The sequence below is a fragment of the Mus pahari genome, chromosome 14 (assembly GCF_900095145.1).
Source record: "Mus pahari chromosome 14, PAHARI_EIJ_v1.1, whole genome shotgun sequence".
NCBI lineage: Eukaryota > Metazoa > Chordata > Mammalia > Rodentia > Muridae > Mus > Mus pahari.
This window is the reverse complement of record NC_034603.1, coordinates 67,539,162-67,562,879: the sequence shown is the minus strand read 5'-3', so window position 1 is coordinate 67,562,879 and position 23,718 is coordinate 67,539,162. Positions and strand designations below refer to the sequence as shown.

General features: G+C 51.4%; 2 protein-coding genes across 2 annotated transcripts; both read left to right on the top strand.

Annotated features, from left to right (window-relative positions):
* Nucleotides 1-9,677: 9,677 nt before the first annotated feature.
* Nucleotides 9,678-14,198, top strand: Krt19 (keratin 19). Its single transcript, XM_021212401.1, has 6 exons — nt 9,678-10,167; nt 12,588-12,670; nt 12,887-13,043; nt 13,334-13,495; nt 13,603-13,728; nt 13,841-14,198. The coding sequence occupies exons 1-6, from the start codon at nt 9,739-9,741 to the stop codon at nt 14,093-14,095; spliced, it is 1,212 nt and encodes a 403-aa protein (XP_021068060.1). The 5' UTR covers nt 9,678-9,738; the 3' UTR covers nt 14,096-14,198.
* Nucleotides 14,199-19,390: 5,192 nt separating this feature from the next.
* Nucleotides 19,391-23,619, top strand: Krt15 (keratin 15). Its single transcript, XM_021211531.1, has 8 exons — nt 19,391-19,955; nt 20,814-20,896; nt 21,016-21,172; nt 21,572-21,733; nt 21,853-21,978; nt 22,156-22,376; nt 22,750-22,775; nt 23,246-23,619. Exons 1-8 carry the CDS (start codon nt 19,482-19,484, stop codon nt 23,365-23,367), a joined length of 1,371 nt encoding a protein of 456 aa, XP_021067190.1. The 5' UTR covers nt 19,391-19,481; the 3' UTR covers nt 23,368-23,619.
* Nucleotides 23,620-23,718: the final 99 nt, after the last annotated feature.

Genomic DNA, 23,718 nt, shown 5'->3' with positions numbered 1-23,718 from the left:
GAAGGCCTTCCCTAATCCCCCTCAACAGCCCCATCTTCAGTGCCACCTTCTTAATCCACTACCAACCTAAGGCTGCACATTCCACTGTGGGAGTGCACTCCAGCCTGGCAGGAAGCTTTGGCTAGGTCTAGAAGGGGCCCACAGAAGGTACCCACAGCTACCTGATATAATTTCCAAAGGGATTCGTTTTACCTTTACCATAGCAAATGACTGTTAAATGTGACAAGTTCTGGGGTCAGCCTGGGGCTACATTCTGAGCTAGAAGCCTTCGGTGTGCTAGGGTATTTTCAGGGGACAATGGGAACAGGAGGGAACCCAACCCAAGGGTCTCAGCAGAGGTGCTGTGTGTGATCTGAGCAGAACCACAGAAAACTGTCCTAGGACATGGAGGACGTAGGGGACCAGGGAGACTGCTGTAGCTCTGGTCCTTCTGGGAAACTGGATGCTTTCTTTCCTCATTTCTGGCCTTACACACACACACACACACACACACACACACACACACACACACCACACACACACCACACACACACACACACACACACACACAGAGGGAGGGGGAGGGGAGGGGAAGGCAGAGAGGGAGAGGGAGAGAAAGAGTGAGACAGAGAGAGAGAATGTGTTTGTAGGAGCTCCCTGGAGGCACATTAAAACACCAGGTGGCCAGGAGTCTCTTTTGTCCTAGAGGAAGTCCCCTTTTAAGTTCCTGGTCAGGACTGTCATCTCTCCAGGGAGCTTAGAGAGAGTTCCAAACCCCACCCAGTCAGCCTGGGCTTCACAAGATCTTTTCAAAAGGTTTTGAAATGTAATGCTCTTGAACACAGAGTCCTAGAGTCTTTATCCCCAGTGAGGCAGGATAGCCTGGAAGGCAGACAGACCCTGGTGGGAGAGAAGAGGCTCCAGGCATTCAGGGCAGCTCTGGGATACCCTGGCACGACCCATGACCCCTTCCTCATCCTAGAGACCTTGACCTGGGGCAGGGCAGTGTCTCCAAATAAGGCCAAATATCCAAATATGAACAGGAGCATGAGGCTGCACAACCCCTGGGCGAGGAGAACTGGGCTAGCTGGGCAGTGGTGGTGCACGCCTTTAATACCAGCACTTGGGAGGCAGATTTCCGAGTTCGAGGCCAGCCTGGTTTACAGAGTGAGTTCCAGGACAGCCAGGGCTACACAGAAACCCTGGATGGAAAAACAAAAACAAAAACAAACAAACAAACAAACAAACAAAAGGGCTGCACCTTGTGTGGAGAGAAGCCTGCCTTCTCAAGTCCACATCCACTCAACCAAGTCATCTTTAGCTTAGGTGGGATGTGGGACGTGACACCCTTCCTCCACTTTTGCCAGGACAGGGACTGTGTCCACAGGACTCCCTCCCCCTTCCTCGCCCTCCCTCCCACACGTTTGCTTTGGTTCTGGTCTGGCTGCTTCTTTTCTCCCTGAGGGCTCATAAAAAGGAACACCAGGGCCATTCTGACTCAGAGCACCTGCCCCTTCCAGTTACCTCTTGCAGGAAGTACCTGAGATGAGCCATTGTTGGCCTCTCGGTTCCCAGGGTGCCACTCACGCAGCCTTGCAGGGCAAGACAGAAAATAAAATTCCCAGTTCTCCAGCAGACAGACCCTAACTGTTTGGAGTCTAACCCAGTGGCTTCTGATGCCATACACAAACAATTCGAACTTAACCCCTAGTGGCCCCTAGTGCCTCACCTCAAATGGCTGCTTTCAGAGAACGAGATTGGCATTATCAAATTCACTGCCTCAAGATAAAGCCTGCTCCTTTGAACTCTAGTCCAGCAAATACCACCCCCACGCAAGTAGCCCAGTAGGCTAAGTTAGATAACTCCTCTTCCTGATGAAAAAGGACCCCATTCCCTGTAGAGATGTGCTGTTTCTGTCCAGTGTTTTATTCTTTAAAAAAATAAAAGGATTTAAATATTTTTATATTATATGTGTATTTTGCCTGTATGTATGTGTACCATATGTTTGTGTCTTAGCCAGACTTTCTATTTCTGCACAAACATCATGACCAAGAAGCAAGTTGGGGAGGAAAGGGTTTATTCAGCTTACATTTCCATGTTGCTGTACATCGCCAAAGGAAGTCAGGGCTGGAACTCAAGCAGGTCAGGAAGCGGGAGCTGATACAGAGGCCATGGAGGGATGTTCCTTACTGGCTTGCTTCCCCTGGCTTACTCAGCCTGTTCTCTTATAGAAACCAAGACTACCAGCCCAGAGATGGCACCACCCTTGATCAATAATTGAGAAAATGCTCCTTTCTCTGTGATAAGTCCAGCTTGTGTCAAGTTGACACACAAAACCAGCTAGGACAGTTTGGTGCCCTTGTAGGTCAGAAGAAGGCATCGGATCCCCTCTGTCTGGAGGAGTTACGGAGGGTTTGTGACTTACCACGTGGGTCCTGGGAACCAAATCAGGTCTTCTACAAGAACAAGTGCTCTGAACTGCTAAGCCATTGCGCCAGCGCCCACAGTGTTTGTTCTTTATTAAGACTCTCTTGTCAGTTCTGGTCTGGTAAATAAGTTTCACCTGCACCTCGGATTTGTCGTTCCTTCTGTGACACTCTAAGGTTCGTGCCCTGTCAGGCAGCTTTCCATGTTCCCAGGCTGGAAAGAGCCGAGAGAACTCTCACATCCTCACTCATCACTCCTTTGATGATTTGAGGCCTACATAATATTGGCTAGACAGATCTAAACGATGGCCTACGTGGTGACTAGATGCTCCCGTGCCTCCCAAGGTTCCTCGGTTATTTATTACAGTCTCGGGGGGGGGGGATGTCTCTCAGGTGCTGACCTGGTGGCGGCTGGCTGCTGGCCCACACAGGGTACACTGTGACCTGCGCCAGCTTCATTCCTGTGGGGTTGAGATGCACTGCCTGGGGACCTTCCTGCCTAGTGTGGGAATGCCTGAGGGCCCTGATGATGCTTCTAGAGTGTGTGACTTTGGGGGAATCAGAGCAGGAAGGAGTCTTCCTCCAGGTCATGGGGGCCTGAAGAGCCTACAGTGCATCAGATGCTCCCAAAATTACTCGCAGGCTTATCTTTTCCTGAACCAGCTCCTAAGACCCAGGGCTTCCCAGAAGGCCTCTCCTTCCCATGCCTGTTCCCCTTTTCGAAATATTCTGCTTTCTTTCTAGATCAAGGTCGGAGTGTCAGTGGGATGTGGGGCTGCACACGGCGATGGGGGTGTTTACTGCATCAAATGTAGTCGATTCTAGTTTTTCTTTGTGTGTGCGCATGCGCATATGCGCATATGGGTACAGAGGCCAGAACCAACTAAGGTGTCATTCCCTTAGCTCAGGAGCCCTTTCTTCTCTCTCTCTCTCTCTCTCTCTCTCTCTCTCTCTCTCTCTCTCTCTCTCTCTCTCTCTCTCTCTCTCTCTCTCTCTCATCTATCTGCCCTTTATCTATCAGACAGGGATTCTCATTGATCTGGAGTAGACTAGGCTGACTGGCCAGCAACCTCGAGGGATCCACCCGTCTCTGCCCTCTAGCACGGATATTACAAGTTTGTACCACCATGCCTGTTTTTATTTATTTATTGATGTGAGTTCTTTGGATCTGTGTTCGTTACTTCTCTATTGCTGTGATAAAGCACCAGGACTAAGGAAACCTACAGAAGGGAGGGTTTACTTGGCTTCTGCTTCCCCGGGAATAAGTGACATTCATGGTGGGACAGCATGGCAGAAATCCTCAGACATGACATCTGGAGCATGTCTTGAACTACAAACACGAAGCAGAAAGAACACACTTGGAGTGGCATAAGGCTTTGACATCTCAAAGCCTAACCCCTCAGGGACAGACTTCCTCCAGCCAGGCCACGCCTCCCTAAACAGCACTTCCAAATGGGGACCAAGTACTCACATGCCCAAGACTGTATGGGACATCTCGTTCAAACCACCACAGGCTCCAATTCAGGATCTCATGCTTGCAGAGCAAGTACTTTACCAAGAGTCATCTCCTCAGCCCTGAATGCAGCCAGCTCTAAATGTCAATTAGACGTGTTCCTTGGATAGTATTTAATTAAAAAACAAAAAAAAACCCAACAACGCACAAATACACTCTGGCAGAAATGGAAACCACACAGATCATTTTCCACGTCTGCCCTTGAATCAGCTTCTCCCTGAAGATACCTCTCCAGCCAGTCAGTCGGGACATTTCCTTATCAACACGTTTATATCTGTATTCATACACACCTGCAGAAATTAGTTATCTTTCAACTGTATGCGAATGTACATTTATCATATGATGTGTCATAGCCTCCCGCTGCTTTTATTACACCCAACAACTTGTTCTTAGGGTTTTCCAAGTCACCGACTGTTGACATTACTCATTCTACTTGATTTCCGCTCCTGTTCCTCCCCAGATGTCATGCATTTAGCAACCTGCTCACTCATAACTGCTTCTGTCTTTGCACTATTGCAACAAGGTTTTCCAGACTGTCCTTTGCTGGGTCTTTCTGAGCAAGGCATTCTCGGGGGGTGGGGGGCGGTAAACGAGAAGAGTCTGCCAGGTGGCTTGTGTGACTTTAAAAATGGAAGACACTGAGAAATATTACCTGTCACCTGGCTGTTGCTATCTGCCTCCCTGTAGTTTCCCCAACACTTGAGAAGATGCAGCTCTGCAACTTTTGACTGGGGCTGTGGCACAGTCCCTAGAACAATTGCTTAACGTGTCCCAGGCCTTGTGTTAGATTTCCGGCACTGCAGAAAACCAAGTCTAGAGGCCTGAAATCTCAGTACCTGGAAAGTGGAGCCAACAGGATCAGAAGTTCGAGATCATCTGTGGCTATATAGTGAAGTTGAAGCCAGCCTGGGATACAGGAGACCCTGTCTTCAAGACAGAAAACCAACCAATCATCAATCAACTGCCCCTCTGCACTTATGCCTCCTGGGGGGAAAAGTAAATCTAGCACCTTCCCTCTCCCCTGGCTGGCTGGAGAGAGATGGTCGCCTGGCTCCTTTAATTGGAAAGGGTGGGGATAGGGGTGGGGGATGGGGCAGTGCTCATAGAAACTTTCACCCAGTCCCGTTCACTTTCCTTCCTTGATACTTGGTGCTCAGGATTCCAGACCTCCTCTGAATTTCCTGCTCTTTTTCTCTTCCTAGACCTTAGACCTGAGTCTCTCCTACCACACCCTTGTTTTTGAGAAGACTTTTCATCTTCAGCTGCTCTCATGCCTCTCACTTTCCTTAGGCAACCCCTCATTCCTGTCTTTGCAGGGCTTTAGGCAGGGTGAATGTTAAACATGAACATCCAGTCTATTCTTTCTCCTCCATTTTTCTTCTCCTTCCTTCCATTCTTCTTTTCTTCCTCCTCCCCCTTTTCCTCCTTTTCCTCTTCCTCCTTCTCCTCTTCCTCCTCTTCCTCCCCCTCTTCTTCTTTGAGACAGATATCTCCTGAGTGCTGGTATTAAAGGTTTTGCCCCACAATTTCATCAAAGCACATAACCCCTTATGTGCTGCCAGGCTCTTAGTGAGGGGGAAAAGGTTGTATTTACAGCTGTACCTTAGCACCTAGCCTGGCGTGGGTGAAGGGGTTTTGGTGCATGCCTGGGTTCAGTGAATGACAGGGTGAGGCACCTTGAGTACTCCATGCTGGTCTCTGGGGAAGAGGATTGCCTCATAGGGAACGGGCTGCTAACTTAGACGGTGGCCGAGTTCGTGAATTTTCCTCATGTCTATCTTTCTCTTCTCCAGCATGAGTTTATCCCTTCTGCTAGGCAGGACTTGGAGAAGGAACGGTGCTAGCATGGCCCGCAGTGGCTTACCAAATACAGGAGCAAAAAAAGGTAGCGCAAGGACCTCGGTGGGTGGTGACGTTATGACTTCCTCAATTGGACTAGTCTTTCTCCAGGCTAGTGGAGGAATGTGCCTGACCTCTATACAGTGAAATCAGGAAAAGCCATGTGGTGGGACTGTGGCTCTAGGGGGTTAAGGGTCTGTGCTTGAAGCCTAGCTTCACCTCTTACCTTGGTTCAGTTGTTAGCCTCTTGGGCCCGAGTCTTCTTGACTATAAAATAGGGACAATAAATACAAAACTTACCAGATTTGTTGAGATAATGTATGTGAATTCTTACAGGATGACCCTGGATAGTAGAGTTGGCAATGGTCACCTGCTGTCACCACCGTTACCTTCAGTATTATTTTTGTCACCGTGCTGTCACGGCTCAGACACACTGTTCTGTTCTTCTTGGGGGCTCACACTCCCAGATCCCTTGACCCCCCCAAGGGGCTCACACTCCTCTTGACCCCCAAGCCTTTCCACACTTTCTCAGGGATTAGGAAATTTCCTCTACCTTTGAACTGCTCTCCTGTGGAACTATAGAGATCTTCTCTGAGTGGAAAACCTTCTGGAATGTATCCAGATGGAGACGGAGAGTCTCCACGCCAGAGCCAGGGCTTGGGAGGTGATCTTGGCTCTCTTCAGGAGCCATGTGACCTCAGACAACTTGCCTTACTTCTCTGAGCCCTTGGATTGGCGCAGCTTTTCCTGTCGTTGGGAGGCTATTGTTAAGATTCACAGACAAAGGAGTCTATGGCCCTATGTATTGGGAAAACGTGAATTAAACAGAGTTAGAAAATACAACTCGCGATTATAATTATGACAATCATATACTATTTAATACTACTAATATTATATGATAAAATAATAATAACAAAGCATTTTGAGTGGTAACTATGAGCCAGGTGCTCTGATTAAGCCCCGCACAAGCACATCCCATTGATTCTTTGAAATAACGCCATGAAACAGGCCTGCCTCCTCCTCTTCCTCCTCCTCCTCAATTTACAAATGAGACAAGTTTTCATGGCCTTTAGTACTGTGCATGGTGGATTTAAAAGTCAGCTAGTGCCACCAGTGTTATGTCCACTCTTATGGACAAGGTTCCTTCTCACAAGGCTCTCATCACAGCTTGGGGAGGGTAGATTGAATCCTTCCTGGGGTCCCTTCCAGTCGACCTTACACCCGGGCCTGGAGAACCCCAGTTTTGGAAGGGAGTTCCTGCCACTGGCTTCTCCCCTCCTGAAGACAGAGTGAGCCGAGACCCTCAGTTCCATCTGGTATATGTGAGGTGTTCATTCTGCTTTCCAGAGATCCTGATATATTCAAAGCCTCTTAGCTCTAGCTTAGATACTGCTGAGATGAGAGAGGGGGAGCAGGGTTTTCTCTCTGTGTGGGCCCTTAGTGACCAGGATCACAGGTCAGCCTGGGGCTGACTGTCTTTAGGGGTAGGAAGAGTTATTTATGGGCCGGGCATTCTTGGGAGGGTGAGCAGAGCCTCCAACTACACTCCAAATCCTGGGTTGTGGGGCTGGGGTCAAGAGGTTGGAATCTAAGCATCTTGGCTGTGGATCTCTGGCAAGTTACTGCCTCTCTTGGAGTGATTTCCTTTCTCTTTGAGATGGGCAGAGAATCTTGTTTTCTTCGGGCTATTGTAGGTTCCAAAGACATCTGAAGAGGCTTTGTAAGGTTGTTTCCAGGTAATGTAACTCTAATAGGAGTGACAGAAAGCTCCAGAAGCCGAGGGAACACAGAGTATAGTTATTTTCCTAGCACTGTTATCCGTCCTAGCCTCTGTTTCTGGATCCAAAGTCCCTTTCTAAAACCCACCAGTCAGGCCTGAGTAACAGGGGCAGGCCTGGATTTAAAGCTTAGTAACAAACTATCTGACCAATCTCCTCCTTCACCTCCCTCAGGGAGCAGGCCTCCTCTTAAGGGCCAGATAAGGAATGACTCACAGTGGCTAGCTAACTCTGGCCACTAAAACCTTTATGAAGCTTCAACCACACCCTATTTCCTGTCTGGCCTGGGGCTCCCTAGAGTCCTTCTACCACTGATTCCCTAATTTATAGTCACTCATGGAAGGTGTGTGTGTGTGTGTGCAAGTCAAGTGTGTGCATGTGTATATAAATGTATATACGTGTGTAAGTGTGTGCCTAGGTATGTTTGTATGTGTGTGTGTATGTGTAAGTGTGTAGGTGTGTGCATAAGTGTGTGCATGTCTATATGTGTGTGTACGTGTGTATGTGTGTGCATAAGTGTGTATATGTGTATATATGTATGTGTAACTCTGTGTGTGCATGTGTGTGTGTGTGTGTGTGTGTGTGTGTGTAAAAGTACTGTTGCTGCCTTCTTCCTAGAGAGGATGGTGGCTAGAAGAGAGTGCTGGGTTTTAGAGGAACAAATTCTTTATCTAGTCATAGAAAACCCTGCTGAGAATGTGAAGAGAAGAGGACTGACTTTGAACACTCTTCATTTCACAGGGGGAAACTGAGGCCTTTGAGCTAGGAAGTGGTTGGCCCATCTCCCTGTCTCCCAACCCCCCCTCTCAGGAGGCACAGGGTCTCTGTCCTCAGACAGAGACAGCTCTGACAAGAGAAGAAGGTACTGCGGGTCACCACTAAAGACTGTTGAGATGGGGTGGTCAGGCATTTGGGGGTGAAGCTATTGAAGTACCCCTATAGTGGGTATCAGGGAGTCCGGCCCAAGGGAAAGATCCAGAAAGATCTGGAATTGTTGCACCGGGGGCTGGGAATGGAGAAGGGCTCCTTCCACTATGAAGACGTCCAGCTCTGTGCTGCTGACCTTAGCTCACTCTCTCCTCTCTCCTCCTCCTCTGTTCTAGGACGGTTCTGAGGTCCCCTGGATTCCGCCTGCTGCCTTTTAACACCTCCTCAGGACTGCTCAAGGGGGACAGCTTCTGTTCCACATCTGTCTCTGGGTGGAAGGTGCCAAATGCCCTATGGGCATGTTATCTGCCTCAGCCAGCCTGAGAGTCTTCATCACCGGCTTATTAAAGAAACTCAATCAGAGGTCTTGTTAAAGAAACTCAATCAGAGGTCTTGTTAAGTGCGTCTTGAGACTTGGGCAGGGAAGGGTGGAGGTGTCCTGGTGGAGGGGTGAGGGTTGAGTTTCTGAGCTGGGTCAGTCATGCTTCAGATTGAGCACTTAACAGGATTGTGAAGAAGCCACTTTGGTTGCCTATTGTTCCCTATTGCCACCTAGGACATTGTGGCAGCAGGGTGGGGCAACCTTGTCTCAGAAAGTCAGGAAGCCTGGAGCTTAGAGTGACCTCAACAGGAATCTATCTTTGTTAAAAGGGGACTAACGGGGGGAATCAGGGGAAGGTGATCTCTAGCACCAGGTGGGGAATTTCCAGTGGGGTGTAGAAATCGTGTGTGTGTGTGTGTGTGTGTGTGTGTGTGTGCACAAAATATTATCACAAGGAGGGAGGGATTTATTAACATTATTCCAGAGGGGGCACTCTCAGAGTGGTCACTGAGTTGGGGCTCAGAGGGGTGTGATTTCTAAGGGTGTCAAATTCCTGGAGGTTTTAAAGGGCCAGAGTGATATGGGCACTCCGGAAGTTAGAGTTGTCCAAGCCTATGTAGCAAGGGACTGAAGGGCCAGAAAAGGGACGTGACATGTTGGCAGTAGCTTCGGAGTGGGCTGGGGTGGGGCAGCTCTGGGAAGGACTGAGACCTCTGGCTCCTGGGAGGGGAGAGGTAGAAGCAGAATCGCCAGGAATTGACCAATGGGGAAAGAGCCCATATTTGCACTCTTGGAGCTTGGACATTTCTGATACCCGCCCCTTCAACATCTCCTCCCCCCTTCCCGCCCCGGGCATAAAAAGCCACAGGTGAGGGCCTAGTCACTCCTCCTCCTGCAGCCAGCAGCTCTCAGACCTGCGTCCCTTGTCCCTTCGCTCTGGTCTCTCTCCTCATCATGACTTCCTATAGCTATCGCCAGTCCTCAGCTATGTCTTCCTTTGGGGGTACAGGCGGGGGTTCGGTACGCATTGGGTCAGGGGGTGCTTTCCGCGCACCCAGCATCCACGGGGGCTCAGGCGGCCGCGGCGTGTCCGTGTCCTCCATCCGCTTAGTGTCCTCGTCCTCCGGGAGCTATGGCGGAATCCGCGGTGGAAGTTTTAGTGGGACCCTTGCTGTGTCCGATGGTCTGCTGTCTGGCAATGAGAAGATCACCATGCAGAACCTCAACGATCGTCTCGCTACCTACTTGGACAAGGTGCGCGCCCTAGAGCAGGCCAATGGCGAGCTGGAGGTGAAGATCCGTGACTGGCACCAGAAGCAGGGACCCGGACCCTCCCGAGATTACAACCACTACTTTAAGACCATTGAGGAATTGCGCGACAAGGTGGGTAGCGGCCGGGCCCTGGGAGGTGCACCTGTTGGGGTGGTGCGGCAGGGCAGGGATGTTGTGAAAACTCAGCCCGCGGGTGGACAAGCCCGTTACTAGGAGCAGGAACCCGCAGGGTTGGGCACAAAGTCTGGGCTGGACCCTGGGATTCGAGTGGAGGCGGGGTGGAAGGGAAATGAGACAGGCTAAGTGGGTGGGGCTTTCAGAAGCGGTGGGGACCTGCTTGAATAGTCAGGAATATCCAAAGAGAGCAATTTAACAGGCTGCTCAGAGATGAAGATCCGTGTCGCAGCCTCAGCTGGGGTGGGGTGTGAGGGAAGCTGGGGGATGTAGGATATTAGTCTGTAGGCTCAGAGTTCACCTGAGCCTGTGGCCCTCTCCTGGGAGTCTTCAGCATTGTTTTCTCTGGTTGTGTAGTGTCTGGTTTTCATCACAGCAGCCTTCCTCTCAACTCTCCTCTCCAGCCCAGAGGACCACCTAGGCTCACAAGGAGCTATGAAAAGAATGTAAAACTTGGGGGCTGCACAGTAAGACCACATCTTAACAAACAAAACAAAACAAAAAACCCTTCTACTGAGGAGTGGATGAGTTCATAGCTACGCTCAGCTACAGTTAACTTGAATCTAGTCAGGGCTACATGAGTCTCTAGGCTCCCATCTGTCCGCCAGGCCGGAACAAACAGACAGACAGACAGACAGACAGACAACAACTCTAACACGAAACAAAAAGAAATAAGTAAACACAATTATTTTAGTAAGTAAGAGGGAGGTAGAGGTCCTGCCCCTCTGCTTCTGTGGACCTCTCTCCTGGAGTACCGGGTACAGAGAAAACAACCTGCAAGTCTCTGTGGGCTCCAACATCCTACAGGCTGGTTGGGTGGGGCATAGCCCTCACTCCTAGGGAAGAGCTATGTCCTGAAGAAATGTACCAGAGACCAGGCTGGCATTTAATAGCTTCCTCTCTACTAGCTCTCAAAACCTGCAGTTCTCAAGAGCATTTTCCAGGGCTGTGTGAACTTAGCACAGAGCTAGACGCACAACACAGCAAGCTGCTAGAGAGGTGCTTTTGGACCCAGTGATGGACAGCTAGAATCCTAGGTGGCACACACCCTTCTTTCTCCTGCCTTGTCCCTTCCCCCTCCCACACACTCCCAGCACATATATCTAGAAAGCAATTATTACTCCGCTATGAATGCTTTCCTCCCGATTTTTACATTCTGTTGTTTTCATCAACAAATCCCCCCCCCCAAACTATCTGTGTAACTGAGCGTGGTAGCTTATACGTGGTGGCTTACCCAGCATTAGGAAACTGAGGCAGAAGGACGATGAGGTTAATGCCAGTTGAGCCACACAGTGAGACTCTGTCTCAAAATGTCAAACCAGAGCCGGGGCGCAGTGGCACACACCTTTAATCCCAGCACTTGGGGAGGCAGGGGCAGGTGGATCTCTGTGAATTCGAGGCCAGCCTGGTCTACAGAGTGAGTCTAGGACAGCCAGGGCTACACAGAGAAATCCTGTCTCGAAACCCCGTAACCCCTCACCCCCAAAGTCTAACAAACCAGAGGAAACCAACCCGACCCAACCAAAAACATTAAACCAAAATAATCATGCAGATTCTGACCTGGTGACAGGATAAGTGGTCATGATCTTAGTCTTTGAAAAATACTGAGCCCCGGTACTTAAATCGGTGGCAAACTTGATGATTTGAGTGAACCTCTCAGGCCAGAGAGTCTTCAGATTGGGTAAACTCAGGATTTCCAGTCACGTACAGTGGCAGTACTAACCTAGGAGTGAGGCTGAGTTAGCATGAGGGGGGTACGAGGTGCCTGGCACATCACCAAAGGCAGAATGTGCTCTAAGTGTGGGACACAGACAGGGATAAGTGTTGCTTTCCTTTCTTTTTCTTAAGAATTGTTTGTTTGTTTATTTATTTATATGTATATTGGTGTTTTGCTTGCATATGTATGTCTGTGTGAGGGTGTCTGATCCCCTGGAGCTGGAGTTGCAAACAGTTGTGAGCTGCCACAAGGGTGCTGGGAATTGAACTCTGGTCCTCTGGAAGAATATCCAGTGCTCTTAATCTCTGAACCACCTCTTCAGTCCCTGGGATAAATGATTCTTAATACTTCACGTCTCTAGGCCCTTTTCAGACCACGTAGAGTTTCACCTGCACAGGTCTTAGACATGTCCTTCTGGAACTGCCTCTTTGCCTGCCTCCCTTCACCCAACCTCCTTTACCGTGTGTCGTGCTCCAGCTCTGGGGCTGTGGATCGATGCCAAAGCCTCTCAGAGAGCGGACCAGTGGGTAGTGTCTAGGGAGTGGGGGCTATTCATTCCTCTCTCCTTCTCTGGGAAGAAGGTAGATCGAGAATACTGGTTTGCCAAACTGGTGCCAACGGCCAGCCTCTTCCCTTCCAGATCCTTGGCGCCACCATTGACAACTCCAAGATTGTCCTACAGATTGACAATGCCCGCCTGGCTGCAGATGACTTCCGAACCAAGTAAGTGTCCCTGCTCTGGGGGCTGCGGAAGCCAGGCAAGGGAGAGGGGAGCAGCTGCAGGTCTTACAGTGCTTGATGCAGTGGAGGCCTGGATTCTGCCCTTCTCCACCTGGGCTGGCTCGAAGCAACCCCCCACCCCCAGACGCCTAAACCCTGGGGAAGTCGGCAGAGACACAGAGCCATCACTAGCCTGACTGCAACTATTTCTATGGAAAGGTTTGAGACGGAGCACACCTTGTGTCTGAGCGTGGAGGCCGACATCAACGGCCTGCGCCGGGTGCTGGATGAGCTGACCCTGGCTAGAGCTGACCTGGAGATGCAGATCGAGAGCCTGAAGGAGGAGCTGGCCTACCTGAAGAAGAACCATGAGGAGGTGGGTCAAGCTGGGACTTCTGTCCATTTTGTCCCAGAATTGGGAGACACTATTATCTTAGGCTTACTGACCATGATCTCATCTCTTACATGGTCACTATGGCCCCGGCTTTGATCACGCCTCTCGAAGTCTCAGCAGGGTACGGTAACCATGACCTCTACTCTCCAGCGCTGGCTCCTAGATCTGTACCTCCAAACCAGCCATCTTCGGCTCAGGGCTTGGGGGAGTGACCTGAACCAAGCTCAGCATGTTTAGGTCTTGACATGCCCTTGTCTGTGGTGTCTTCACAGGAAATTACTGCCCTGAGGAGACAAGTGGGTGGCCAGGTCAGTGTGGAGGTGGATTCCACTCCCGGCGTCGACCTAGCCAAGATCCTGAGTGAGATGAGAAGTCAGTATGAGATCATGGCCGAGAAGAACCGGAAGGATGCTGAAGCCACCTACTTGGCTCTGGTATGCCGAGAGGACGCTGGTATCCTGTGAGGGTGGCGAGGCCACCACCCACCCACCCACAGAGAGAAGCTTGATGCTTATTTTCTCCCCGACTTGTCTTATTACAGATTGAGGAGCTGAACACTCAGGTCACTATCAGCACTGAGCAGATCCAGATAAGCAAGTCCGAAATCACGGAACTTCGGCGGACCCTCCAGACCCATGAGATTGACCTGCAGTCCCTGCTCAGCACGGTATGTGTCTCCACCCTGCGGCCTGCACACTTGTATCCTGGCAACCTCGGTGGCTGTGCCTGTGTTCAGGAACCTGCCTCTGCTGAGTCATGTCCCCTTTCCCTCCCCTCAGAAAGCTGCCCTGGAAGGCACACTGGAAGAGACGAAGGCCCGTTATGGACTCGTGCTGTCACAGATCCAGAGCGTGATCAGCAGTTTGGAAGCCCAGCTGAGCGATGTGCGTGCCGAAACAGAACGCCAGAACCAGGAGTATAAGCAGCTCATGGACATCAAGTCGAGGCTGGAGCAGGAGATCGCCACCTACCGCAGCCTGCTGGAGGGCCAGGAAGCCCACTACAATAATCTGCCCACCCCTAAGGCCATCTGAGCCACCAGTGAGACTCCCCTGGGAAGGGGCCTGACTGGAGTGATAAAAGTTTACTCCAACCCCTCCCTCGACTTGTCAATAAAACTATCCTCCAAGGGAAAAAGGGTGCCTTGCTTATTTTAGCCAACGAGGGATGGGTCACGTCTTAGCCCCTTGTTTTAGTTGAACCAAAGTTCACCCTGTCCCAGGACAGGGTGAGGGGGCAAGAGCACATTGCTATAGCTATGGCAATTCAGGTTAGATAAATGGCCTGTACAGAGGGAATCGTTCTTCTCGACAATCTCATTTCCACTTCAGAGAGCTAGTGGGGTTTAGAGAGGTCCGGTGGTTGGTTGCACATGTAACTGCTGTAATATACAGCAAAAGTGAGGTGTGCACAGGTCAGAGGTTAACATACGCATCTTCTGTATTCACCCCTCTGTCCTTTAGAGACAAAGTCTGAGCCTGCGGCTCACTGATTTAGTTGGGTTGTCCGGCTGGTGAGTTCCAGGGACCCACTTTGCCTCCTCGTGTTGAGATTGCAGAATTCCAACCTCTGGCTTTTTTTTTTTTTCTTTTCTTTTTATATTTACACTTATTTATTTACTTAGTATGTGTAGGTCTGTATGCACAAGTGTGCCGCCGTGCTGGTGTGAAGGTTAGAAGACAGCTCTTAGGACTCCATTCTCTCTTTCTACCCACGTGTGTTCTGGCGATCACACTCAGGTTGTCAGGTTTGGTGGCACACGCCTTTACTCACAAAGTCACCTTGTGGCCCCACACCGGCTCTTCATGTGGGCGCTGGGGATTTGAACCCTGACCCTCATGCTTGCTCAGGAACCTCAAGTGTGGGATTTAAACCAGTCCCAGACTTAGTTTTCTTTCCATTGTTCTCTCTCCGGGTTGGGATGTAAGTTATGAAGTGAATGAAGACTGAGCACCGACTATGTGCCGTTAATTAAAAAAACAACCCTGAAGGTAGAATGAGCTGCATTTTTTACATCAGGAAATGAGTTCAGAGAAATGAAATCCTCAGTTGAGGCGCACACAGTTAGACAACACGGTCAGAACTAGCGTCAAAGCTGCACAGTTCCTGGACGCTGGGACCCAGGTGGTCTCTCCGAGTTGACATTTCCCCAACCTAGCCTTGTTCCACATGAAGGTTCAGGACAGGGACCTCCCAAGGCCTTTGGTCCTGACATGTTAACTCACACTGCAGCTTTGGGATTTAGACATTCTGTTTAAAACAAGGTTGGACAGGGTGTCCTTTTCCGTGTGTGCCTGTATGCAGGTACCAACACATTCCTTATGCAGCAGCCCCAAATAAACCCCTGAACACTCACCAGCTCCGACCTGGGCCCAGGGCCTGGAATGGGTCTGGGCCGTGACCTAGACCTCCCACACAGGCCCCCAGCCTGACGAGTCTGGAGCCTGCCCCGAGCCTATAAAGGAACAGAGTTACAGCTTCCTGGTACAGCTCTGCCCCTGAGTAGGTAAGGTGACCCTGCGGTTTACAGTTCAGCTGCCAAGAGAGCTGAGGATGATTCAAGGGAAATAATGGACCCATAAAACAAGGCTTTGGTGACAGGGTGCTGACTCTCACTGTGACAGTTGACAGGGGACAAGTGAAGGACCCTTGTCTTACTCAGTACCCCATCTGAGGCCTTTTAGGGAAACGTGTTGAATGTTGGCTGCTGCCCTGTGCCCTGATTCTTGCCAAGCCTGAAGGAAGTGCTGGCTCTTCCTTTCCCTTAGGGGTCTCTGTACCTTAGCTTGCTCCATATCATAAAGCTGATTATAAAAGCGTGGTCTCAGAGCCTGCTTCTTCCCTTTCCTCTCCTCACCTCCTGCTTGTGGCCCTTCACCCCACCCCCTGCCTTTCAACACCCCCAATCTCCTTCCAGCACTTAAATTCTCAAGAGGATTTGAGCTGGTGGCAGAGGCCAGGCCGCACCCCAGCCTCAGATTGCCTGGAGATCCTTGTCCCTGTCTATAAAAGCCTTCCTTGTCACAGCCGAAACCCTCCCTCTGCCCTAGGGGCCCCTGGAATGTGACTGTGGGGTGGGGTGTGGGCCCACACAGGTGTGGCAGGTGACTGGGCCATCAGCACAGAGGGCTGCAGGTTGAAGTGTGGGACGAAACCTTTCTATGTGTGTGTGCAGGGTGGAAAGGCCTAAGAGTTGTTTATGGGGTGATCAGGGGGGACAGAGATGGGGTTGAGAGTAGAGAGGGTCTTTCTGCAACGGCAGTCATCATGGCTACTACTCCAGATTGTATCCCACGTCCCATCAGCCACCTTGCTTTGTCTATCCATCAGTTATATCTACACATGGAGTTATTTTCATTTTCCTTGCATAGACTGAAGCTCTGAGAGAGAGGAGACTGAATCATTGCCCAGAGCCATACTCATGGTGAAAAACAGAAAACGCAAAGTGGGACTCTAAGGTTGGAGGTTGTGTACTTTATACCAGGAACCAATCTAGGGGTCAGGAAAGCTGTGAAGGGGGAAGGGGGACTAATGCTTAGGTGGCTTCCTTCTGCATATGTCATCTGGGTGCTCATGACGGTGCTGTGGCTGGATCCTGACAATCCATTTTGACCCATGATCCAGGCTCAGCAAGGCTAAGCTAAATGTGAGATAGATAGAATTCAGTTAGTGACTACGCACTGGGCAGCATGGCCACACCTCCAGGAGGGAGGTGCCTGTTCCAGAGACACCTGTTTGGCTACTATGGGCAAAGGCCAGAAACTGGTACATATTTCTCCACCCTGCTGATGAAGAAGCCCCAAACCTCACCCAAATATGTGCTCACAATAGCCATTTGGACTGATCAAGTCCCCTCCCTCCCTCCCTCCCTCCGTCCCTCCNTCCCTCCCTCCCTTCCTCCCCTCCTTTCATGTGTGTGAAGGCCAGAGTTCTTCTTCAACCTCTTTTCATCTTCTTTTTTTGGGAGAGAGACTTTATTTGAGCCGGGAGCTCATCAGTTGGGCTAGGCTGGCTGGCCAGTGATCCCTGGGGATCTACTTGTCCCCAACCCCTACCCCATACTGAGGTTCTAAGCCTGTAACACTGTGCCTCTTTTACATGGGTATTGGGAATCAGGTCTCCGGTCCTTAGGCTTGTGCAGAGAATACGCTATTGACTGAACCATCTCCCCAGCCCCGAGATTTGAGACATGTGCGAGAGACAGGCAGGCAGGTGCCACTCCTGGCCTGGGCCAGAGAGCAGAAGGAAAGCCACCCCAAGGGCTGCTAACGGAGAGACAGGGTGCAGAAGGGAGCTGGCTGGAGTCCAGTTCTCCCTCCCCCTGGGGTGATGGAAGATGAATTGTTCTCTGTGTTAATTGCTGGGGCCGCCATGTCTGCAGAGGCTTTAATGAGCTCTGACTGATTGTTTTTCTTTGGAAGGAAAAGACAATATCCTCCCACCCATAACACAATACTATACTGTCTGAAGCCAGCACTGGGCTGCCTGGCTTGCTGTGGAGATGGTGAAGAGTTCGCTCTCTGGGGCCTGCTGTTCTCCTTCTAACCCAGTTCAGATAGCCGGAAAGTTTTCTGTCTTGCTTGGGTGGTTGGGTGGGGTGTAGGTGGATGAGGGGCAAGGGGGTGGGGGCGAGTGGGGGGTTCAAAGGACCATCATAGTCTAGGCAGTTCCCTTCTCATCTGGGCCATCCTGTGTTGATAGTTACCCCCCCTTTGGGTCCTAATTTCATTCCATCTGAAACTTAAGCTCTTTGGGCAGCCCAGTTAAGCTCTGTGTCCTTGGATTGACGGGACTGTGAACACAAAAAAATACTTTGTCAATCATGAAAGTATGAGGCAGAAGTAAAGGATTATCCTGTTACATCAAAAAGCAGGGTCATCTGATGGCCAGCTGGAGCTGCCGAGCCTGAAAATATGCCAAGTCCGAGGACAGCTTTCTTCCGGGGGGGGGGGGGAATTCTCAGGGTTATCAGGAGGTTCAGCTGGCGGACCTGAACCCATCACTGCTCTTGGATGGATGGTGGGGAGTCGGAATGGGAATCTAGAGCCTCAGCACATTCCACGAAGTGAGAGTTCTATACCGCAAAGAAGATGAGCCTTAAAAAGCAACATGTATGCAGTTTCACAGGAGTCGTGATGGACATTTAAACAGGCCTAAGGCACGCCAGAGCCCGACCCACGTTCCCATACTGCAGCCCTCATCAGGAGCCCTCCTCTGGGCTCTCTCCAGTCTGAGTGGCACTGTCCACAGTACCTTTACCTTAGAGAAATAGGGCTATTAAGTTGATGGCAGAGGACCCTCCAGAATGTTCCGCTTTCTATCTGCTTGCCAACCCCCCCCACCACCTCTGACTTACCTCATAGTATTGAGGCAGAGCCTCTAGCTCGGCCCCTCCCCAGCTGGCAGCAGTTGACAAGGCAAATGGGGGCTAGTTAATCTGGGTCTGCCTAGCAGCGACATGTCTTTTGCTGGAGAAGGCGGGGGCTTTCTGGAACTTGCCCGAGTCTTATCTGCAGAGGTTTGCCCCAACTCGTCTTGGGAGCAAGCAGAGGTTTAGGGACATGTGCCGTTGGCAGGCGACAGAGTGATCAATCAAACTTCTCTCAGCCCAAACCTTCTGGGCTTTTGTGAGCTAGCCAGGTCATGGGCTGGGGGGCGGGGGGGGGGTAAGTGGGGGGAACTGCAGAGGCAAGAAGGACTTCTGGAAGCTGAGTGGTGGGAGGGACGGTAAGAGTAGGAGAGAACATTCCCAGGCACCAGGGACGCGACAGGGGGATAGATACTAGTTACCTTAGTTGGAAGTTGACTCAAGACCCTCTCTTCTGTCCCCAGTTTGCCCCGAGGATACCTGGGCTCTCACTCCTAGGGGCTTCCATGGCTCACGCACAGGTCCTTTGAGTCGGGTAGCACCCAGCAGCCATGGGAGAACCTGAGAGCAGGGAGCTGCCTACCTAGGGGTGAGGCTCACAAGCTGTCAGTGGGGGGCAGAGCTGGCCTAGCTGCTCTAACGGGATGGGACAAGAGAAACCTCAGGAAGTGTGCTATGATGAGAGTGTGCTCTTTCTCCTAGAGTGAGAAATGAACCTGTAATCCCAGTGTTAAAACTATGGCCTAGGGCAAAGCCCCATTAATTCTGAATCATCTCTTTTGTTGCACTAAGAGAAAAAAAAAAAGAAGGAAAAGAAAAACTCCCTACAAGTGAGCTCTGTGGAGGTGTGCGGGCAGCTGTGTTTGTCTGGAAGGCAGAGGAGTTGGCTCCACTCAGGGGGAGGAGGCGAGGCCCCCACCCCCTCTGAAGGGTATATAAGGAGTCTCAGGCTAGGGGCAACAGGCACTGCAGTCTGCTTTCAGTCCTGCTCAGACACTCTTGCTAGAGTCTCTCTTGCTTGCTAGGGACAGGAAGGCACAGGCTGCCTGACCATGGCCACCACATTCTTGCAAACGTCTTCCACTTTTGGAGGCAGCTCTACCCGAGGGGGTTCTCTCCGTGCTGGGGGAGGCTTTGGTGGAGGGAGTCTCTATGGGGGAGGCGGAAGCCGAAGTATCTCTGCTTCTTCTGCTAGGTTTGTCTCCTCGGGCGCAGGAGGGGGTTTTGGGGGTGGCATGAGTTGTGGCTTTGGTGGTGGTTTTGGTGGAGGCTTTGGTGGGGGTTTTGGCGGTGGCTTTGGTGACTTTGGTGGCGGCGATGGAGGTCTCCTCTCTGGCAATGAGAAGGTGACCATGCAGAACCTCAACGACCGGCTGGCCTCCTACCTGGACAAGGTGCGTGCCCTGGAGCAGGCCAACACTGAGCTGGAGGTGAAGATCCGAGATTGGTACCAGAAGCAGAGCCCAGCCAGTCCAGATCGGGACTACAGCCATTACTTTAAGACCATGGAAGAGATCCGGGACAAAGTAAGTCTGTCAAACAGATGGACGCAGGTGGCTCGTGTTCAGTACACATCTGTAACATCAACATTACTACTAAGCCCTTTCCTGCAGTGTAGCCTTGGCAAGGTCGGGATACACCTGCTTTTCAGGCACGAGCGAGAGCAAGTCTGTTCCCCCTTGGCAGTGCTGGGGGGGGGATGTGGTCCTGAGATTCTGACTTGATTACATGGGGATGCAGGAGAGGGCAATGGAAGAGAGGGACCCCTTCTCTTGAGCAACAAAATTTGCAAGGATTTTTGTAAATGCTTGCTTTAACGTTTTTGGCTTGAGCGCTGTTCAGGTGCAGCTTCGTAAGTTCTAAATACCAGGACTATTTGCTTCAGCCCTTAAAGACGTCTTTATTGCTGCAAATGTTGTTGGGTTTTAGGAGAGCAGGGAACTCGATATAGGCTGTGCCACCCCCTCACTTTCCCTTTCGCTAACAGATCTGTTTTTCTTAGCTTGCAAATGCTTTCCTTAGCTGCTGTCCAAGTTCCCAATGGGCTCTGGAGACCAAGGGCTCTGTCAAGGCATGCGAGAGGCAGCCGACTGTGAGCTGAGCCCAAGTAGGCTGGTGTAATGTGTCTCTGGAGAGCCCTCACTGGACGGAGCCAACTGGATCCGCTGCAGCACTGCGTTGGCTAGCCATGTCCCGCAGGCAATTCCAGGCTATGCTGCCCTCCTTAATTTTTTATGCCCTGAAAGCATCATAGGGAAGGTAGCTTGGGTCATCGCAAGTGAAGCTCAGAGGAAGTGAAGTTGGGGAATGGCTGGCAAAGGGGCAACTTGGGCATTGGACAGAAAAGCAGCAGCCCCTGAGGTGCAATTCTCTGTCTCCCACAGATTCTGGCTGCCACCATCGACAACTCGCGTGTTGTCCTGGAGATTGACAATGCCAGGCTGGCAGCAGACGACTTCAGGCTCAAGTGTGTTCCCACTGTCTTGCCCCTTTCTGTAGACTCCCTTTACCCAGCCTTCCTCTTCCCTGACTCAGAAACTTGGGCCCCTCACCTTTCTTGACTTTGGGCTCCTTTCCTTTCCCAAGGTTTGAGAATGAGATGACCCTGCGTCAGGGCGTGGAGGCCGACATCAATGGGCTGCGCAGGGTGCTGGATGAGCTGACCCTGGCCAGGACTGACCTGGAGATGCAGATTGAGCAGCTGAATGAGGAGCTGGCTTATCTGAAGAAGAACCATGAGGAGGTGACAGCAGGACAAGGGTGGTGGGAGGAAGTGCCCGTCTTTTGTCACAGTCTCCAGAGGGCTTAGTGGTTCTGAAATGCACCCCAGGGGCCAGGCGGAGGAGAAGGAGCGCTAGTCTTTCGTAATCTGAACCCTGAAGGACTGGTTTTCTTCATGGGCTTATTGTCTCTAGGTCCTTGTTCCATAGGACCCAGAGCAAGGGTGATCCTCAGAGCTGAGGGGTCCACGTGACCCAATGGGGAACAGAGGCATAGTGGCACTAAGTGCTACGTGCTAAGGTGACACTATGAGTTAGACATAATCAGTGTTGTCCCTCAGGACTCCAGGTTCTTAGGCCTTATTATTATTATTATTATTTTTAAATAGCCTTGTCTCTAAATGGTCTCCCTCACCTTGCAGGAGATGAAAGAATTCAGCAGTCAGCTGGCTGGCCAGGTCAATGTGGAAATGGATGCAGCACCTGGGGTGGACCTGACCCGCATGCTGGCAGAGATGAGGGAGCAGTATGAGGCCATTGCAGAGAAGAACCGTCGGGATGTAGAGGCCTGGTTCTTCAGTAAGGTGGGTCTGACCCCCTCCTCACACCCCCCACAACCCCAGCTCTGCTCTACCCCTCCTCCCCACCCCAGAAGCCTCTGAGGAGGCCCATGAGGCTCCTGTTTCTTATCCGTGACTTGCAGACTGAAGAGCTGAACAAGGAGGTGGCATCTAACACAGAAATGATCCAGACCAGCAAGACGGAGATCACAGACCTGAGACGGACCCTGCAGGGGCTAGAGATTGAGCTGCAGTCTCAGCTCAGCATGGTACGGTCACTCTGGCTTACTGGGCGACACATGGACCCATCTATCATGGCTGGTAAAGCCTCAGCCCCCACTCCCGACAGTGGTTATTCTGGGCGGTCCGTCTCATCCTTCCTACCCCTCTACCTTCAGTGGCTTGCCTCCTAGCCTGATGGGTCTATAAATCTGTCGCCCTACCAGAAAGCCGGACTGGAAAACTCTCTGGCAGAGGTGGAGTGCCGCTATGCCACACAACTGCAGCAGATCCAGGGGGTCATTACCGGCCTGGAGACCCAGCTGAGCGAGCTCCGCTGTGAGATGGAGTCTCAGAACCAGGAGTACAACATGCTGCTGGACATCAAGACTCGGCTGGAGCAGGAGATCGCCACTTACCGGAACCTGCTCGAGGGCCAGGATGCTAAGTAGGTGCAGGGAGAGAAAGAAGGGGACAAATGGGTCGGCATCCAGGGCACCCCAAGAGCTGTGTTGTTGAGTGGAAAGAGACCTGAGGAGTCTGCAGTCTCCCTTCTGCTGTTCGGGTGTTGCTTTGGGTAGATTGTTCCCACAATCTGGCTGGACCTGTGCTTCTCCTGTAGATAATGGACGGGGCATTGTTACCGCTCTGAGTCTGTCTGTCTGGGATGGGAGGTGTGATGGACTGACCGCCGGGATGTCCTAGGTCCTAGAAAACACGTGTGGCCTGGCGAGAACTGCTCAGTTGTCCACTGGGGGTTCCCTCAGGGAGACTGGCTCTCTTTCTTCCTTGGCTAACACCTGCTGTCCCTTCTCTTTCAGGATGGCTGGTATTGGTGTCAGGGAAGGTAAGAGGGGGTCAAGCCCTTTGGTGTGGGTGGAGTGGGGAGGAAGGAGGAGGAGAGAAATACCCCAATAGGGCTGGGTGCTCCTGTTTCAGAATATAGCCTTTCCCCTTAGACCCTGGGTGGCAATGAGATTAGGAGTTTCCTAAGAACATTCCAGGCTGTGCCGACTTTGTCCGGGGCTTGCCTTTTAAACCCGATCTCATCGTCTCACCGTCACGCTGATAGGATAGGATACTCACAGGAACTGCTGTTCACACATAGCTTAACCCTCCCCACCCTCACTCACCCCCCCCCCCAATATCACTCTGAGGAAACCAGCTCTTGCCTCTGATGAGCAATTCACCACAGCTCTTGGCAGCCCCTGAGGGTGTGGCCAGGAGCTATTCTCAGGGGTGTAGTCCCTTTTTCCCAGAAACTAAGTCAGCTTCTGGAGGTTCCCCCAGGCTGAAGCTGGCTCCTTGCTTCTGCAGCATCCCTGGGAGGAAGCAGCGGTGGCGTCGGTGGCAGCAGTAGCAGCAGCAGCAATTTCCATATCAGTGTGGAGGAATCAGTCGATGGAAAAGTGGTTTCTTCCCGTAAGAGAGAAATCTAAGTATCTGGTGCCGGAGAGAAGAACCTTGCCATCCCCTGCGCTCCCTGGGCTGAGAGAGGCACTGGACATAGAGGCTGGGAAAGCAAGCTCCAGTCCGTGCCTTAGAGGGTCTCTCCGCTTTCCCGTTCGTGGCTCTGCATGCTCTTCCTATTGTAGCTTTCTCCGCTTCCTTTTCAGGGTAGCGGTGCAGGAAGCAGTAGATCTTTGTATGGTGGCTGTTCCTTCAATAAAGAATCATGTTTCTTTTCACAAGTGTCATTTGGCTGTGTATCCAGTGTGTGTGTGTGTGTGTGTGTGTGTGTGTGTGTGTGTGTGTGTGTGTGTGTGTGTGTGTGTGTGTGTGTGTGTGTG

What these genes read in the sequence shown, in the direction of transcription:
- Krt19 (XM_021212401.1), top strand. Translation starts at nt 9,739, where the DNA reads ATGACTTCCTATAGCTATCGCCAGTCCTCAGCTATGTCTTCCTTTGGG. An exon ending in TGAAGAAGAACCATGAGGAG is followed by an intron (nt 13,044 to 13,333) that starts GTGGGTCAAGCT and finishes GTGTCTTCACAG; the next exon opens with GAAATTACTGCCCTGAGGAG. An exon ending in AAGCCACCTACTTGGCTCTG is followed by an intron (nt 13,496 to 13,602) that starts GTATGCCGAGAG and finishes GTCTTATTACAG; the next exon opens with ATTGAGGAGCTGAACACTCA.
- Krt15 (XM_021211531.1), top strand. Translation starts at nt 19,482, where the DNA reads ATGGCCACCACATTCTTGCAAACGTCTTCCACTTTTGGAGGCAGCTCT. An exon ending in TGAAGAAGAACCATGAGGAG is followed by an intron (nt 21,173 to 21,571) that starts GTGACAGCAGGA and finishes CTCACCTTGCAG; the next exon opens with GAGATGAAAGAATTCAGCAG. An exon ending in CTCGAGGGCCAGGATGCTAA is followed by an intron (nt 22,377 to 22,749) that starts GTAGGTGCAGGG and finishes CTTCTCTTTCAG; the next exon opens with GATGGCTGGTATTGGTGTCA.